Source organism: Ramularia collo-cygni (assembly GCF_900074925.1).
Source record: "Ramularia collo-cygni strain URUG2 genome assembly, contig: RCC_scaffold11, whole genome shotgun sequence".
NCBI lineage: Eukaryota > Fungi > Ascomycota > Dothideomycetes > Mycosphaerellales > Mycosphaerellaceae > Ramularia > Ramularia collo-cygni.
Window position 1 is genome coordinate 144,056 of NW_019716265.1, and position 16,327 is coordinate 160,382.

Below are 16,327 nucleotides of genomic sequence, written 5' to 3' on the forward strand. Positions count from 1 at the left end.
TTTCAGAAATCTTTGCTATTGTGATGCACCGCCTACGATACTTTCGAGAACTGTACCGACAGCTTGAACAACACCAACTCTCCAACACGCACATGTCATTCATTACTCTACGTTACTCCCCATTGGCGTAGCCTCACAAACCTTCCACCCACGGGCGACCATCCGAGGATCCGCGCCAAGAGCATCCCGGCGTTGCAAGTCCAACTTCAAGCGTGAGTTCACTCACCTTGCTGCTCGGACTTCACTCTGCATTACGCTTTCACGCGCACAAGTAGCAGATACCTGAATGCCATGAACATATACTAAACAATGGCAGCCCCAACATTCCGCACTTCCCCAACAGCGCAGTGATGGCAAAGCGCAAGCGAGAATCCTCCGCCGCGTCTCCAACACCTCAGAAAGCAAAGAAGCGCGCAGCATCCAAAGGTATGTCGAATTCACTTTCTTTGTCCGAATTCCGCGTGTTCCTCCTATTCGCGTGCGGAGGAGACGCACATGTAGATACAACGTGTTGACTTGCGCGCAGCTGCCGAAACTAACCCATCTTCATCGACTTCAGTCCAACATCCTCACGGCAAAATCGACGCCGAGAAGGAATACAAGGTCCGAGAAATCATTGGCGAAAACAAACGCCAGTATCACATTGCCTGGGAAGACGATTCCGACACCGGCGAAGCGTATCCTCCAACTTGGGAACCAAAGGAAAACGCCAACGATCTCGCCATCGCCGACTGGGAGGAGAAGAAGGCGACCAAAAACAAACGTGAGTCTCGACTTACTCATTTTCTCTAATTTGCATGCTAACATGTGCATCAGGTGCGCGAGGCAGACCCCGCGCGAACAGCACTGCGGCTCCAAAGCAGCTACAACATCAATCGCCTGCATCAACAAGCACGCCTGTTTCTCGACCGAAAGGACGGCCACGCAAGCAACGTAACAACGTCATAGTCGAGAGTTCATCCGATCTGCCATCTACTGAACCTGAGCCTGTCGACGGCAACGGGGTCGGCGACATCGATCTTCCTGAGATTGGTGAAAGCCAGCAGAGTCTACGTTCTGAAAATACACTTACTGTGCAAGRAATTCCAACTGCCGAGGCATTTAGAGGTGAATCAACGCGGCAACTTTCTAGAGAGCCCACGGTTCAGGTGCCGGATCCTCCATCAAGCTACGATCGTGGATCCTATCACAAGATACAATCTCGATCCAGCAGTAACAAGACGAGTCTCGGATTCGCCGAGTCATCTGCGCCTCTACCGACCATTAGTGAGGCTGGAGCACCTTCTTCACAGCAAGATTCTGAAGAGATCACCACTCGAGTCGTGCCGGATTCCCAGAGCCAGTACCTCGAGGAATCCACATTCAGAGGCTTCTCTCCAACACAGCTACAGCTAGTAGAGCTCGAGTCAAACGTCAGTGAGCGCATCGAACAGCGAGCAGATAGCGGTCCTACCTTGACTGAGAACGCTTCTCAGACCGCGCGATCTACGCAGCAAGCGAAAGACAGCCCTGAGGCTCAAACGTCGGGCGGTGCAGAACGCGCCGACAGCCCTGGAGAGGATCGTACTGAGGCCGTGTCGCCCATTGATACCTCTGTTCGTGCTCAGCTTTCCACGGAGGAATCTAGCGCAGCCAGTCTTTCGGTTTCGCAGCCAACTCAGCCTCACTCTCGACAACCTACTACCAATTTCCCACACAGTACTCACGACAGAACTGCTGCTTCTGCCATTCCACTAAGCGTCAAGGGATCGCCTGCAAGACCAAAGTCGGCTTCACCTGGAAATCTGACCCAGGAGCACCACCAACAGGCTTTTGCCGGACAAGAAAAGCAACTTGAAGAGTCTTACGTCGACTCCCAGGCAGATCTGCCTGGCCGGTCAGATCRGCAACAGCAAAACTCAACTCATATTGACGACTACATCGTCATCAGCGCTGAAGAAGATCAGCCCTCAACTCTCGACTTGTTGACGCAGCCTGACTACAGTCCGCCTCCATCATCTCTGTWTAGTGAGAATTTCCCGCAAACCAAGGGTGCAGACGGGATTGACACGTCGGTCCAGCGTACAGACGTGACACTCGGATCCACGCAATCATCGTTTCCGTTCGAAACTCAGCAACCATATCCCACGAAGATCGAGAGCGAATCACGGCAGAGTGCCCTTCTCACTCAGCGCATTGTGTCTCCGCATTCCTCAAGCCAGATACCCTCCGTACCCTCTCAGTCCATTGTTGCCATTGGAGAAAGCGCGCCAGCACGACTTGCAACGCCATCGCCTCTCTCGACCGCAACCATGGAGCCGAATTCGTCTTCTGGCAACCCGCTTCTTGAGAAGCTCAACGCGGTTCTTGATTCCGGGAGAGCACGACGAAAAGCGCGACGGTCGCACACGCCTGCGGCAAGTGTGTTGAATTCGGGCCAGACTGCTTCTGCTATTCCGCCAATGATTAGCGCTGAAATGGTGATAGCATCACAGGCTCGTCAAGCAGATGGTGCCAGATCGCCTTCTACTGTACCCGCATCGGAGCCGGAACGCATCATCACTAAGGAGGAAATGAGGACTTCCGGGCGGCTCCCTACCCTCGTGCCACTTGCTRACGGCGCGGCATCTGAACTGCAGCACAACGCGTTGACTGTGTCTGAAAGCTCAAAGTCAGCGCACGACGACCCCGAGCAGGTGGGCGTACGCGTTGTTCCAGTCGCGTTTGGCAACATTCAGCGGGATAGTTACAAGAATGGCACGCAGTGGTATCAAGGAGAAATTCAACGCTTTGTCGACGGAGACGATAGCCCCGAGCTTTATGTCAAAGCAGAGGAGGCGTTAGGCGAGCTTCGACTCATCACGATGCACCCAGATCTGATCAACAGTGAGGCGTGCTTTTCACCAGCGTCGACACCCGAGCAAGCCCAGTGGGACCTAGACGCCAGTTGCAAGTTCCGCTTCTTGCGCGACATTTTGGACCAGCTCCGCTCCCAGAACCGTGACCTACATGTGGTCGTGACCGCCAAGGGCCACATCGTTGCAGAGATGCTGGTCAATTTCTTACGGGCGAAGGGTATCCAGTGTGCGAGGCTTACTGTGGCAGCTCAAGACACAGACGCTTCGGGGCTCCGTGTCTCCATCTTGGACTTGGATGTAGAGGTTTCGGCTGACGAGCGTGCTGATGTTGTGGTGGCAATGGATGGCATTTGCAGTGCTCAAAATCCTTCAATACAGGCTGCGCGTCGTTCAGGAAGAGACGACGATTGGGCACCCCTACTCATTCTCGTCGCACCCTGCACTGTCGAGCACATCGAACGATCTCTTTTGCCGAATATATCGAACACGACCCGCGTCCGCACTCTACTGAAAACCGCTCTGAATCTTCAGTTGCAAGAAGCGGCCGGGAGACTCACTCCTGGACAAGCGCCATCTCAAGAAGCTGCTGCTGCAATAGCTAGCTTTCTTGCGAGCCCAGCGGACTGGCCTATCGAGGAACTCGGGATAATCGATAATCTCGATAGTCAGACAGAGACGGACATCGATCCGACGCCGAATGGAGGTTCTTCCAGTGGCGGCAAGCGGTCTTTTGATGGCGATATCGACATCTTGACTTGCAATCCGGTCAAGAAACCCCGGGTTTCATCAGTCGGGTTTGAAGGCGTACAATTTCAAGAAGGAACATTGCAGATGCCAGCTACGATCAACCCTCAAGATATCGAGCTCACACACATCAGCGACTCGATTGGAAAGGCGACGCAGTCTGCTCTGKACGAGACTGTCTCCTTGAGTGAAGTCGAGCAGCTACGCAGGATCCTCAGTAACAAGCAATATGAACTACAGGAGCACGTCAAGGAAATGTCTGATCTTCAATATCGGCACGAAGCGCAGCACGTGGAGTTGGCCAAAACCAAGAACGAGCGTGATGAGGCTATCATCACGGCGCAAAATGCGGTGACGAGAATGTCGCTTGCCGCGGACCAAAGTGCAGAGCTTCGCTTGGAACGCACAGAGCTGAAGAGACTGCTTGCTGAAGCAAATAGCAAGCTGCTCGATCATGCCGTCCCAGAGCGACGCGAATTCGAGACTTTGCGCCTCGCTCTGGAGCACGAAAAGGCGGCAAAGGAGAAGGCTGAGAAACGATTCGAGCAGGCTCAGAAGGACGGCGAGTATTCTCGAGAGATGTATCAAAATACATCCTCTCGGGCCAGAGACCTTGTGCAGCAAAACGCCGACCTCGAGTCACGACTCAGCTCTGCGGAGAAGCACGCATCAGGAGAGCAAGCGAAAGTGCAGCAAGCGACGAATACTGAGCATCACAAGATCCTCGCCAAGGAGAACARGAAGCTGAAAGCGCTGCTGAAGGATCGTGAAGCTGGCATGAAGTCCAAGGATGAGGAGATTACAAGATTGAAGGAGGCTGGGAGAGGGCGTATTGGCACGCGAGGCTCCTCTGTGCCGCGCAGTCCACGCATGGCGAGCCCGGCGCTGAAGGGTCGGAATAGTAGACAGACCAGTCCGACCACGGGAGAGGTGAAGGGAAGGCTTCATCCTCTGAGGAATGGTTAGATGGCGTCTTGGGTGATGCGAGATGGGAACGCGGCATGATCACGATTTGGAGTTCACGTCGACAGTCGAGGTAGACACTCCTAGCATGCTTGAGTACCTAGACTCAAGTCTTTATGATGCGGTTACAGCAGTCAGAATGATTCATTACTTGTACACGACAGTGTCTCTAATGAGGTGCAGAAGTTCTGTGGCCTTTTGGTATTGATCCTCTGATATGAGATGACTGACATGGCATCCACAACCAGCTTCCGCATTGAAATCGCGCGCTACGGGACCGTTAGCAAGATGGATCACAGGGTCTTGCTAAAGCGAATTCGGGCAGTCATGGTCCACAAATCAGACTTTGCCTTTGATCCTCATGTCCGACCAGAAAGCAGTGCGTGCAAGCGGCTGGAGCCTTGGATTACCAGATGGTGCTCTCGGAGCTCAWCATGTGAATGGAAGAAAAGTACGACGCGCCGCTTACCTCGTGACTTGGCCTGAAGTTTGTCCAGCGTGTGTCAAGATCAACAGCATGTGCTATGATGATTTTTAGGTGTTGTGCCAGTCATTTGGTCATCATCCGGTCATGGAGCCATTTCGTGAAAAATTACCCTCGAGACGATGGTTTTAGAGATGGTAGATTGGTCTCGACGCGCTTCGGAATCGCCAATACCATGGTCAGGCAATGGGATGGTTTGAGTAATTGTGTAGCGCGGCTGAAGGAGAGAAGAGGTGTGGCAGTCGCGAAAACTTCTTATACAGTAAGATCTACCGCATTGGAGCTAACCGCTTTCGACCTACGGCACCATCTTGAGATCTTCATGCTCGTCCTCTTGAAGACTTCCACCTTGCTTTGCATACTCACAAATATCCCCCACTACTTGTATTACCACCTTACTGTCTACTACTGGATTGTTAGCTGCACATCTTGACTCTGGCCATCAATACTTTGCTCCCCACTGTACTAATAGCATCCGTCTCATCCCACCAACGTCGCTTCGCCCAACCCTACCCGCCTCCTCCACATTGACTGCGACTGCGGGACGCTTTGTGAAAGACGATTCTGCCCTTCCACCAACCTCCGACAACCTCCGACAACCAAATGGAGAAGAACAACGACAACAGCCCGTCGAACCTTTGGACCCGTCGATCACAGTACGCACAGTCGCTTCGAAACACTCAATCTTCAAAGCTAACACAGCACGCGAGCACCAGCAAGCTCAGTCTCTCCACCAGCAAGCCCGACCACAAAGACAACCACGACTCGCCGTCGGGCAAGCGCTTCGGTGCTGCGAGTAGCCACGGCAAGAGCAGCCCATTCAATTCCGTCGGTCACATTTCTACCTCTGCCGTTGCGTCACCAACCAGTGCTGGCGCGGCCTTTGGACTTGGGAGTGGCGCGTTTGCAAGTTTTGGCAACGCTGGGAAGACACCCAAGACACCTGGAGCGGCCTTTGACAATAAGCTTGGGGGAGAGAAGAAGGAGGCAACAGAGGAGCACAGCAAGGACAGCCGGACAAGACCGCCTCCACGCAAATCATTATCCACCCTGCGCCGACCCAGTTCGGCGGCCATCGAAACTGTCCAACCTCCCTCGAAAGAGATTGTGGGCGAGTACCCTCTGAAGAACGCCTGGATCATCTACTACAGGCCAACGACGAACAAAAACAGCGATTACGAAAAGTCCATCAAGCCCCTCTGCAGAGTGCAGTCTGTGCAGGCTTTCTGGACGGTATACTCACACCTCAAACGACCCAGCGATCTGCCGACTGTCAGCGACTACCACATCTTCAAGGAGGGCATACGTCCGGTATGGGAGGACGAGGAGAACAGACGCGGTGGAAAGTGGATCATGCGTCTCAAAAAGGGCGTTGCAGACAGATATTGGGAGGAGCTGTTAATGGCCATCATTGGTGACCAGTTTGGGGAAGCTGGAGAGGAGGTCTGCGGGGCTGTTGTGAGTATGCGTCTCGGCGAGGACGTCTTCTCTGTCTGGACGAAGAACAACGGCGGCCGCAATGTCAAGATCCGTGAGACGATCAAGCGGGTGCTGAGCCTACCAGCGGATACCAGTCTGCAGTGGCGCAGTCACGACGAAAGCATCACGCAGCGACATGCCGTAGACCAAGCGCGACAGGAAAAGGCCAACCATGAGAAGCGCCGCACCACGCCTGCTACCGAGAAGGATGGCATTGAGTAGCAGCCTTCCTTGAAGTCAGGATTTCTGGCCGAGTGCACGCACATGGGTTGACATGAATGTTGGGAGCAATTGGTAGCTAGGATGGGGTCTTGTGACGATCAGTCTACTACACCGGATGAGTGGCGTTCTCTAGCATGGTTGAGGAGCGTTGTACACTAGGAAGCTATTGGGTGCATTTGAGCCGGTGGGAGCTGATGAGTGTCACGTATTCGAAATGAAACCATCATGTGCGATGGCATTTCACTGCCAAAAGTGTGCGATTGATCCCTGACATGTGTTGAACCCTCCACGTTTCGCACACATCACTTTGGATTGTAACACGGTGCAAAGTCGCAAAACTGGTGAAAGAGTGAGAACTACATTCTTTACCTCTTGCATGAATTTCAGGTGTGCTATGGAGTACTGATATAAATTGTTTCTGGAAGCAGGCGTGATCGTCGGCGCGTCAACCCGCGCAAGCGTGGTACAAGGCTTCAACCCCATCCCGACCACTTTTTCTTCTTCTTTGTGCCGTCATGTAGACGATCAACCGCGAGAATCACCACCCGTAGCGACTTCACTCCGCGCATTCACATGTGCCAATGAAGTGACTCATCACTTCAAACGCYGTCCGATGCTGAGTCTTCTCAAGACTGCCATGAACATCATTGCCGGTGCATCACCTTTTGCAGTATGGCTTCTAGCACCACCTTTCCGTCCTCGTCCCCCTTCGTCAATTTTCGTGCGGTTGCACAGCTGAGAGCTTGGAAAACTTACTATGACTCGCAGGAATCCAGTCCGGACCCCGCCAGCATCAATGCGAACGAGTCGAACGAGGATCTTCAGAGGGAAGCGGAGAGGTCAGGCACGAAGCGGGCAAAACGTGCGCGGGAGGAGAGTGGGAGTCCCGAACTGCAGCGGAAAGTCGCGAGGAGGCTAGGGCAGCACGAGGGTCGTTTGACTGAGCATTATAGCCCACGTCCACCGGACGCTATCACGATATCTGTACCCACCACACACGACAACGACTGGAACCCTGATCACGGATCGAAGATGGCGCGAGGGGTACAGCCGAGCAATACTCTGAATCAGCCAACAGTACAATCTTCGGGTAGCGGTAACGGCAGTACCTTCTTTGGCTGTCACGCCGGTCGCGGACCTGCAGCCCTGGCGACGCAGACTGTCAGAGGAGATAATGTGCAGAGCAGGGTAGACGCGGAGACGAGGTTCAACAGGCACCAAGACGGGGAACCCAAAACAAAGAAACAGAGAACAACCACTGTAGGAGGCACACCGGGATCCTCGCTAACAGTCGACCTCACGGATGATGGGAGTATGGATTTTGACGTATTCGCTGCGCATCCATTTCACAAGAGTAGCGCCGGGCCAATGAGCATGCAACCGGCAAGGTCGAGCCAGCCGGCACAAGCCAATGATCATTTCGCAGCGCGGGAGTCTCATCAAGCAGCTTCATWCACCACCGAAGCGAAGCAGTCCAAGTCTGCGAAGCGGAGGAGCAACGATCTTGCGCGCAATGGCAGTGAGCGTTCGAGTGTCTATGCATCAGCGCGATCGCCAGCAATCGAGATCCAGGACAGCTCCACTGAGGACCTCCCAGGAGCCAGGCACTCACCCGTGGTCGTCTGGGAGGGCAGCAACGGAAATGCGGCACATCCGCGTGGTTCACGACGCGTTCCTCCTATTGAGTTGAGTAAGGGTCTTCCTAATCCGCCCAAAGCAAAGGCAAAAGCAAAGGCTTCCCAGGGGAGCGAGAAGGACTTGCAGGTCGCAAACAGCATGCTTCAGACTACAAGGCCAACCAATAAACCGCCAAGACAAACCAACCGTGCACAACCTCAAGAAGCAGCCGAAAATACTCGTCAACCCCCAAACCTGAGGCATACGTTTAAGCGAGACGACCACACCCATGGACACCCGCTCAAAGCCAAGGATAGAATGCGAGCAGATTCGAGAAATGATAGAAATAGTCCAGACCAGATTGCGGGCGACAGAACTATCCCGAGCTACAGCTCGCCCCACAAGGAAAAGCTGCCTCAAAGCTCTGTCCAGAGTAACACTGCACAGCAGCAAAAATCCTCGTCTGCTGTAGTTCATCAGCAAAAGTATGCGGGTTCAACTGCATCTGAATGTCCCATCGACGATATTCTCGGGACCGAACGGATCCCTATCCGCTCGATCTTTTCCAAGCAATACGTCGGAGAACAGGGAGATTTGGCACTTGAGTGGAGTGACGAGGAGAATGCATTTTTCGTGGTTTGTGGGCAAGACTTTGTTCGGCTGCCTCACCAAACGAAGCTCGTCACAATTGGCAAGAATGACGTTTCGCACAGTTGGCAACATAGCCGGGATCTTGCAAAAGCCATGCTCAAAGGTTCTTCGGTTGATTGCAGCAACGGCACCGCTATCATCGAATTTGTCGACGACCATGGACTGAATGCCTGCTACAATCTCCTCATGCACGCCACTGGTGACGGCATGWCATCCATATCGGCTAGCGCGGAGCATATGGAGAAATGCTTTGTGACACAGAGCAAGGCACTGCGGGAAGCTAACAAGAGACTACGGCAGTCTGCAAACAATAGCTATGCAATTGCGCCGGATAGTCGTAGGGCCGGATATGAAGCGATGCAAGATCRCAGCGAAGAAGACATTGTTTACGAGAAAAGCGATGACTTGACGCTGAGTGGGGTCGTGCCCCAGAAACGAACCGCTCGTGTCGGTGAAGAGATATCGCCTTGGTTCACCCGAGACAACAACAGAAGATCGACTCGCCAGGTCAAACCGACGATAGCTCACCTGAGGACCCCCACTCCGCCACCGCGATGGTCGGAGATAAATCCTCCAGTGGAATGGCAACAGCCTGTGGTGTATCCTTCGCAGGGCGCGCGACGTGTCACTGTGAACGATTCCGACATATCTCGACTGGATGAAGGTGAATATCTGAACGACAATCTCCTTGGCTTCGCCATCCGCCATATCGAGGAGACTATGGATCCGCAACACAAGCTCAAGGTCCACTTCTTCAACACCTTCTTCTACTCTGCGCTCATGAAGAACAGGAGGGGAATGGACTACGACGCCGTCAAAAGGTGGACCAAGAACGTTGACATTTTCACCATCCCATACACTGTAGTGCCCATCAACCACGATCTTCATTGGTACTTTGCAATCATTTGCAACATGCAGTTCCTGGATCGAAAGCTTTCGGGGGCCGCCGAACAGAACGAAAATATTCAAGACACACGAAGCAGCGTCATTGACGTCGAGGAACTCAACGACGATGCGCCACCAACATCTGCTGGAGATGAGCGTGAAATTTTTACCATGACGGACGATGGGCACGTCGTAGGCAGCGCTGCAACGTCAAGTCACGCCAGCACGGCAAATAGTAGGAGGATCAAGAAGAAGACTGCGCCAACGAGGAAATACGACACAAACGCTCCCGTCATCATCATGCTCGATTCATTCGGCCATGCGCGTCCGGCCGAGATCAGCACTTTGAAAAAGTATATTCAAGCGGAAGCAAAAGACAAACGCGAAATGGATGTGGATATCGGCCAGATTCAWGGGCTCAATGCCAAAGGAATACCGGAACAGCCCAACTTCTGCGACTGCGGTGTGTTCGTGATCGGGATCCTTCGGCATTTCGCCAGGGATCCCGATACATTTGTGAGAAAGCTTCTTCGGCGCGAAATGGACCCTGACAAGGACTTCCCGAATTTTAGTGCGCCTGCTATACGAAACAGCATCCGCCGTGATCTGTTGAAGACTGCAGATGAGCAGGCAGAAGAACGCAGGGTGCTCAAAGCGCAGAAGAAAACAAAGCTCGCATCGACCAACACACCTTCGAGCAAGAGCAAGCCGGCGAGTCCTGTGTCTCAGCTGCAGACTGCGCACAAGACATCAGCGGCTACCCTGCGTTCAACGTCGATACCTGCTCCATCCGCCCCCAAGTTTCACCCGTCCTCGCCAGCTCCCACCTCACAGACTGCGCTGCGGGAGCAAAGTACCCCACATCTAGCCATACCCAAGAGGACTGCCGATAACGATGACGATCAAGATGAGCTCGAAGTGTCGCCTCCAGTTGGGTTGAAAAAAGCAGGCAATGCTTCTCTGACACACCGGAGTGCTTCCTCAGCATCGTCAGACTCCGATGATGAGATGTTGGAAGCGCCAAAACTCGCGAATGGCTACCTGTCTTCCAATTCGTTTACCCAGAAGCCCTCATCTAGTGCGATCAGCGCTTCGACTGCTCTGGGGACGGGGGCGTCCCAAGCCGGCAGTAACACAGGCTATGAAGCGCGTGATGGAGACACTGAGATTCCAGACTCTCAAGGCCGAGGGTACTAGTGGATCTCTTCAATGAGCGTCTGGCCTGCCAAGCCACATCCGTTCCTGAGATCGAGTACTTTCTGACGACTTTTGGCTTTCAGCAAGGAGCCGGTGGCGCATTTGGGTGGATTCGCTGTATGTCTATGTTCAAAAACGCTGACTTATGACTGTCTACGGTTTTTGATCTTATTCAACATGTACGCATGCGAGGTAAGCTGTGAGTTCGGCTGTGTATGCTCATTCGCAGCTCAGACCTCTATTCCCTCGCCCTTTCGTGCTCCTCTTTGAGCGCCTTTGTAATGTCACCACTCGCACCCCTACCGCCTGTACCATCAACATACTCCTTGTCCACGTCTGGAAAGATATCAGTACGTCCAGCTTACTCTGACGGTGAGCGGAAGGGGTACCACCCACCTTCATATTCCACCGCGCCAGCAGGTGAAGCCCAATACGAAAGCTTCTCTCGCTTGAACTCTGCAAAATCCCAGGTGCTGTCTTCGAGATTTTCAGGACTGGATTGCCAGATGTAGGTTTGGCATTCGACTGTGTCTCCTTCGATGTTGCCTCTGCCGGCTTCGTCGCCGACTGTGGTTAGGATGTGAGCTTTGACGATGTCGCGGCGGTATTCTGGGCCCTGGGACACAGGATTAGCTGATGACCGCAAACATCATCCTTTGAGCCTCGAGATGCGATGTCATGGCAAACTAACCTCAAAAAGATCCAGACGTCGTACATCATTCTCTGTCAATCCCGTCACATATGTCCCACGCACAGAGTCGCCTGTGCTTGGAACAATAGCTGGATAGTCACAGCCACGCACACCTAGAGTATTTTGTTAGCGAGATGTCAGGGTTATATGGGACTTGGTCGGGCTAGTTTCCACATCCTCCTACTTACGGTGTCGACGGAAATTATGTAGTACTGCAGGGTAACTTTTGAACTGATGGGTCGCGAAGATTGGGTTGTCGGGCTCCATGGAGTTGTGGCAGACGCGATGAAGGACTTGGGGCGCCATCAGAGTTCCGTAGAAAAAGGCCGATGTAGAATTCGCCATGATTGACGGTTTGTAGCTTCTGTAACGTAGGGCAGAGGGGGAAACCTTGGATGTCTGTCAGGAGTGAGTACTTCCTCTTGCAGCAATCAGAAGGTTGTGAATGTCTCAGAGAATGCCGGAGCGGTCTCGGGATGGACAAACAAGCATTTCATTTGTGATTCACTTGCATCCTCAGCCTCAACGATAGGGCAGATCTGCGCCACAAAATCTGCCGATCGGATTCTGCTCTTGCCGTTGTGGCTTGGTGGCTCCTGCCGGCTTCACCTCTCCTGAGTAAAATTGCTTCATTCGAGAAATCGTGTTGTCCACGGAGACACATTCTGCTCTTCCCATTGCATCGGATTTGATATCCTCGCCGCCTTGAATTTGCCTCCCGAAAGATTGAGATCATCGTGATGAAGTGTTGATACACAATCTCGAATCCTCTTGGCCTCCCCTCCCCACGACAGTGTAAGTCTTGGTCTTGCTCGCTGGCATGAACATCTTGGCGAGCGGCCTTGATGCCATGCAGATTCATCTTGCCTCCATATGCCCATATCGTCCGGCCTGCGTAATTGCCATGACTCGCGCTAATTGTTCAACAGCACGCACGTTCGCACATCGCAATGGCGTCGCTGATCAAATGGGTGGTCACGCACATTGCTCCCATATTCATTATTACGTCGCCGGTCACATCATATGCGGATCARATATGGTCTATGCACAAGAAGCGGTCGTCAGAGGGGTTCTCGCTTGATCTTCCCCTGATAATGCTGGTGGCCTCAATCCTTAAGTAAGCATGACCTCTGCCTGGCAGTTCCTTGGGTGTTCTGACGTGGTGAAGAATATTCTACTGGTTTGGGTCGCGGTACGACTTTCCCCTCCTTGTCCAGGCGAGTATCATGGTTGGCGTGCAGCTCATGCTGCTCCACATTGGCTTGCTCCACCGGCCACCTTTTGGAGCGCAGCACAGCCTTAACAACCCTTTCGCGGGAGGAAGCGATCTTCTCTCCGCACGACCTTTCAACTTCTGGCAATGGCGAAGTCGAGAACCTTATTGGAAATTTCTGGCCTATTTTGCTGCAACTCTTGCCGTGTTGCAATTGCTGATTGGCTCTAATGATGTCTACATTGCAACCCAAGGCTATGTTGCTCTTAGCGTCGAGGCTATACTACCTATTCCCCAGATCTTGAAAAATCAACAAAGCAAGAGTTGCCGAGGATTCCGCCTAAGTGTACTGGCCAACTGGTTGATAGGCGATGCCTTCAAGATGGTATATTTCTTCCTCTCCGATGGAGATGTGCCGTGGGCGTTCAAGCTCTGCGGTCTCTTCCAGGCAGGCTGCGATTGCTACCTGGGTGTACAATACTGGATGTTCGGCGAGGGAGAGCAAGTTCTTGACGTGGACCTGAAGGATACCAGAKTTGCATGAGGGGGAAACTAACAGTCATCTTGAATTGCAAGCCCACGACTGGCTTGGCAGAATCCATTCTGCGGTAATGACCGCAGTATAGAGTCATCAAAGATGGAAAGCCACGTGTGATGAAGTATACACGACCGAAGCAACATCGATTAATTAATGACCGTGTCGCCCTTGACAGTCCTGTCCAAAGGAGTGCGGAGCTGTATCATGGAGTCAGCAAGTTACGTGTGGATATTGATCATTGATCGGGATAGCAAGTGCAATGTACGTATGGTGAAAGGAGAAGTCGCAGGGCCGGCTGTCTGCGGTAAGTCTGTCATGTTGCGTTGACACGTTGGAACATCAAGATGTGGTAGACCCATTAAACCGGAACTGGCAGGAAAGTGCTCTTGACGGCGCTCCATTCTGTCCCTTCTTACTTGCAGTGTTTCCTACCTTATCTCTTCGATCGAATTTGCAAGCTTTCTCTTCCATGGGAGTTTACCTATGTAATACCATCCTTCCTTCCCCGTCAGCGTATTTCAAGCCATCATTATGGACGACAATTTCATCTTCCAGTTGGAGCCAACTGCCGATCAATTCAATCATCCTATGGGTAAGGACCATTACATGTCAGGGTTCGACTCCCATCATCGGATCGATGCTGACATGATGAAGGCAATCATGTCACAGCTTATGACTCGACGGGACTGCCGGGAAGGACTGTCGATACCATCCTAGAGGAGCGTWGATTGAGCAGTATGCCTATGAGTTATCCAGATTGTAAGCATTTGTCCTCTTGCATCAACGGCCTGTTACTAACTCACATAAAGGCAATACGCTCAGCATGATCGCGTCTGGATACGCTCCCACAGGCACTACACTTGAGAATGCCAGCAATGGCTACCACTACTATCCAGATTCGTTCGGTTCTTCCACATCCGGCGCCCTTAGTAACGTGGAGCGGAACGACAGCATGGCCAGCGTTACCAGCGTTGGCGACATCAATGATCTTAGCCGCATGGGTAGCATGGCCAGCATTGGCAGCGTGGGCAGCATGGCCAGCATGGGTAGCATGGGCAGCATGGGCAGCATGGGCAGCATGGGAAGCGTGGGCAACATGGACAACATGGACAACATGGGCAATGATCATGATCATAGCCTCTACAGCTTTGTCCGTGGTGATCGGTTCATCCAGAATGGTACGTTTGCCAAGCATCCCCCCGACATCGCTCTGCACGCCGCACCCGGCATTCCCCCACCCTGCAGATTCCATCTGATTAGATCTCTGACTCTCCGCGAATGGGCAACATGAATCTGCACCTCATCATGTCTGAAACCGCCTCTGCCTCGGCCTCGCCCGCCTCGACACACGATGCYGATGACAAGACTGCAGGGGATCCGTCTTGGCCGCAACAGAAAGTACCACAGGGACAGAGCCAGCAGCAAGCCGTTGCGCCGCCGCAGGCACTGTTGCCTCCCGCCCGGGCGGACAACCGCGTGCCCATCTCGCGGCGGCACGACTCGACCACCTCCAACACTAGCAGCACTGCGCAAAGCCGCAACAACTCCCACGCTTCGCCGTCGGGACTTGAAGGTCAGTCGCAACTGCCGAGGTCTAACGCACCACCGCCGTCTGTCCCGATGGGTCCCATGAGTATCTCCGTCGCCATCCCGCCGCGTCCGAAACCCGGTAGGAAGCCTATTGAGCCCCAACATGCCCAGGATCGACGGCGAGTACAAAATCGTATGGCCCAGCGTAATTTCCGGGACAAGCGCCAGTTGAAGCTCGTCGAAGCACAGGAAGAGAATGAAAAGATGAAGGCGGAACGCGATGCGGAGCGCTTGGAAATGGCCCGTGAGAAAGAGGTCTTCCGGCAGCAGTTGAACATGGCCAACGAGCGGGCAGAGCGGGCAGAGACCGAGCGCCAGAAATTCAGTGCCCGTATATCAGAGCTGGAGCAGCAGGTTCGCGATCTGCAACAGTCTCGTCAGGTTAGTAATGCTCGAGGCATTCGACATTGACCAGTGGTCCCTTCTAGATAGTTGATCTAGTGGCCCTTTGCGGGCTTTACGACTTCACTTCTAACCCTTACTGATATGGACACGTAATCTGACTCGGTGCAGCAGACTAAAGAAGAGCAGCAAGCTCAACAGCATAACATCGGCGGCTTCCGTCCGATATCAATTTCACACTCATACACGCAGTCCAGCGTGCCGACGCCACCCGAAGACAACAGCTACTATGAAACTGACTACACTAACTTCGGCCGTAGCGAGCACTCCCACTACAGCCTACGCAACACCAACTCCAATGAAAGCGATCCAATGGACACAACCATGGACGACGACACCTGTGGCTTCTGCTCCGATGAGAGTAACTGTGTGTGTCTGCAAGCCAAGCTTGCGAAGCGAAAGGAGGCCGTCGCTCCACCTCCAACCCCCGTCACACTCCCTGGGAATTGCGATGCATGTCGTCTTGATCCAGCAAGAGCTCAAGCATGTCGGGATATGGCCAGCTCGACACGAATGGTAGCACGGACTCCCCTTTCACAAGCGCCTCGGCCAAACCTCACCTCATCTATGCCGCCGCCCGACTACTCATGCTCGGCAATGGTGGACAAGTTCAATCAGTTTGGCGAACGCCACGCCACAATCGGAAATCTGTTTGGACGAGGACCGCTCACTACTTACCCCCGGCACAGTGGAGGTTACGAGTTCGAGGAAAAGGAAGCTGCTGAAGTGCTTTCGACGCTGTCTCGCAGAAGCACGAGGGTGGAGTCACCGCGCGACGATTCAGATTCACCAAGAGCATGAAGTTGTTTGTGTT

The 16,327-nt window shown here is 53.2% G+C and overlaps 6 protein-coding genes; 5 read left to right on the plus strand and 1 right to left on the minus strand.

Annotated features, from left to right (window-relative positions):
- Nucleotides 1-350: 350 nt before the first annotated feature.
- On the plus strand, nt 351-4,547 carry RCC_07126 (uncharacterized protein; the record flags this gene model as incomplete). XM_023772384.1 has 3 exons in its annotated part: nt 351-426; nt 560-763; nt 817-4,547. The coding sequence occupies 3 exons, from the start codon at nt 351-353 to the stop codon at nt 4,545-4,547; spliced, it is 4,011 nt and encodes a 1,336-aa protein (XP_023628152.1).
- A 1,084-nt stretch (nt 4,548-5,631) lies between these two features.
- Nucleotides 5,632-6,729, plus strand: RCC_07127 (related to mRNA cap-binding protein related to eIF-4E; the record flags this gene model as incomplete). XM_023772385.1 has 2 exons in its annotated part: nt 5,632-5,684; nt 5,745-6,729. The coding sequence occupies 2 exons, from the start codon at nt 5,632-5,634 to the stop codon at nt 6,727-6,729; spliced, it is 1,038 nt and encodes a 345-aa protein (XP_023628153.1).
- A 613-nt stretch (nt 6,730-7,342) lies between these two features.
- Nucleotides 7,343-11,079, plus strand: RCC_07128 (uncharacterized protein; the record flags this gene model as incomplete). XM_023772386.1 has 2 exons in its annotated part: nt 7,343-7,399; nt 7,498-11,079. 2 exons carry the CDS (start codon nt 7,343-7,345, stop codon nt 11,077-11,079), a joined length of 3,639 nt encoding a protein of 1,212 aa, XP_023628154.1.
- Nucleotides 11,080-11,317: 238 nt separating this feature from the next.
- RCC_07129 (related to disease resistance protein aig2) lies at nt 11,318-12,115 on the minus strand (the record flags this gene model as incomplete). XM_023772387.1 has 4 exons in its annotated part: nt 11,318-11,415; nt 11,476-11,695; nt 11,771-11,883; nt 11,959-12,115. 4 exons carry the CDS (start codon nt 12,113-12,115, stop codon nt 11,318-11,320), a joined length of 588 nt encoding a protein of 195 aa, XP_023628155.1.
- A 605-nt stretch (nt 12,116-12,720) lies between these two features.
- On the plus strand, nt 12,721-13,527 carry RCC_07130 (related to PQ loop repeat protein; the record flags this gene model as incomplete). XM_023772388.1 has 2 exons in its annotated part: nt 12,721-12,887; nt 12,939-13,527. The coding sequence occupies 2 exons, from the start codon at nt 12,721-12,723 to the stop codon at nt 13,525-13,527; spliced, it is 756 nt and encodes a 251-aa protein (XP_023628156.1).
- A 1,299-nt stretch (nt 13,528-14,826) lies between these two features.
- On the plus strand, nt 14,827-16,314 carry RCC_07131 (uncharacterized protein; the record flags this gene model as incomplete). XM_023772389.1 has 2 exons in its annotated part: nt 14,827-15,492; nt 15,625-16,314. The coding sequence occupies 2 exons, from the start codon at nt 14,827-14,829 to the stop codon at nt 16,312-16,314; spliced, it is 1,356 nt and encodes a 451-aa protein (XP_023628157.1).
- Between the last annotated feature and the right edge of the window lie 13 nt (nt 16,315-16,327).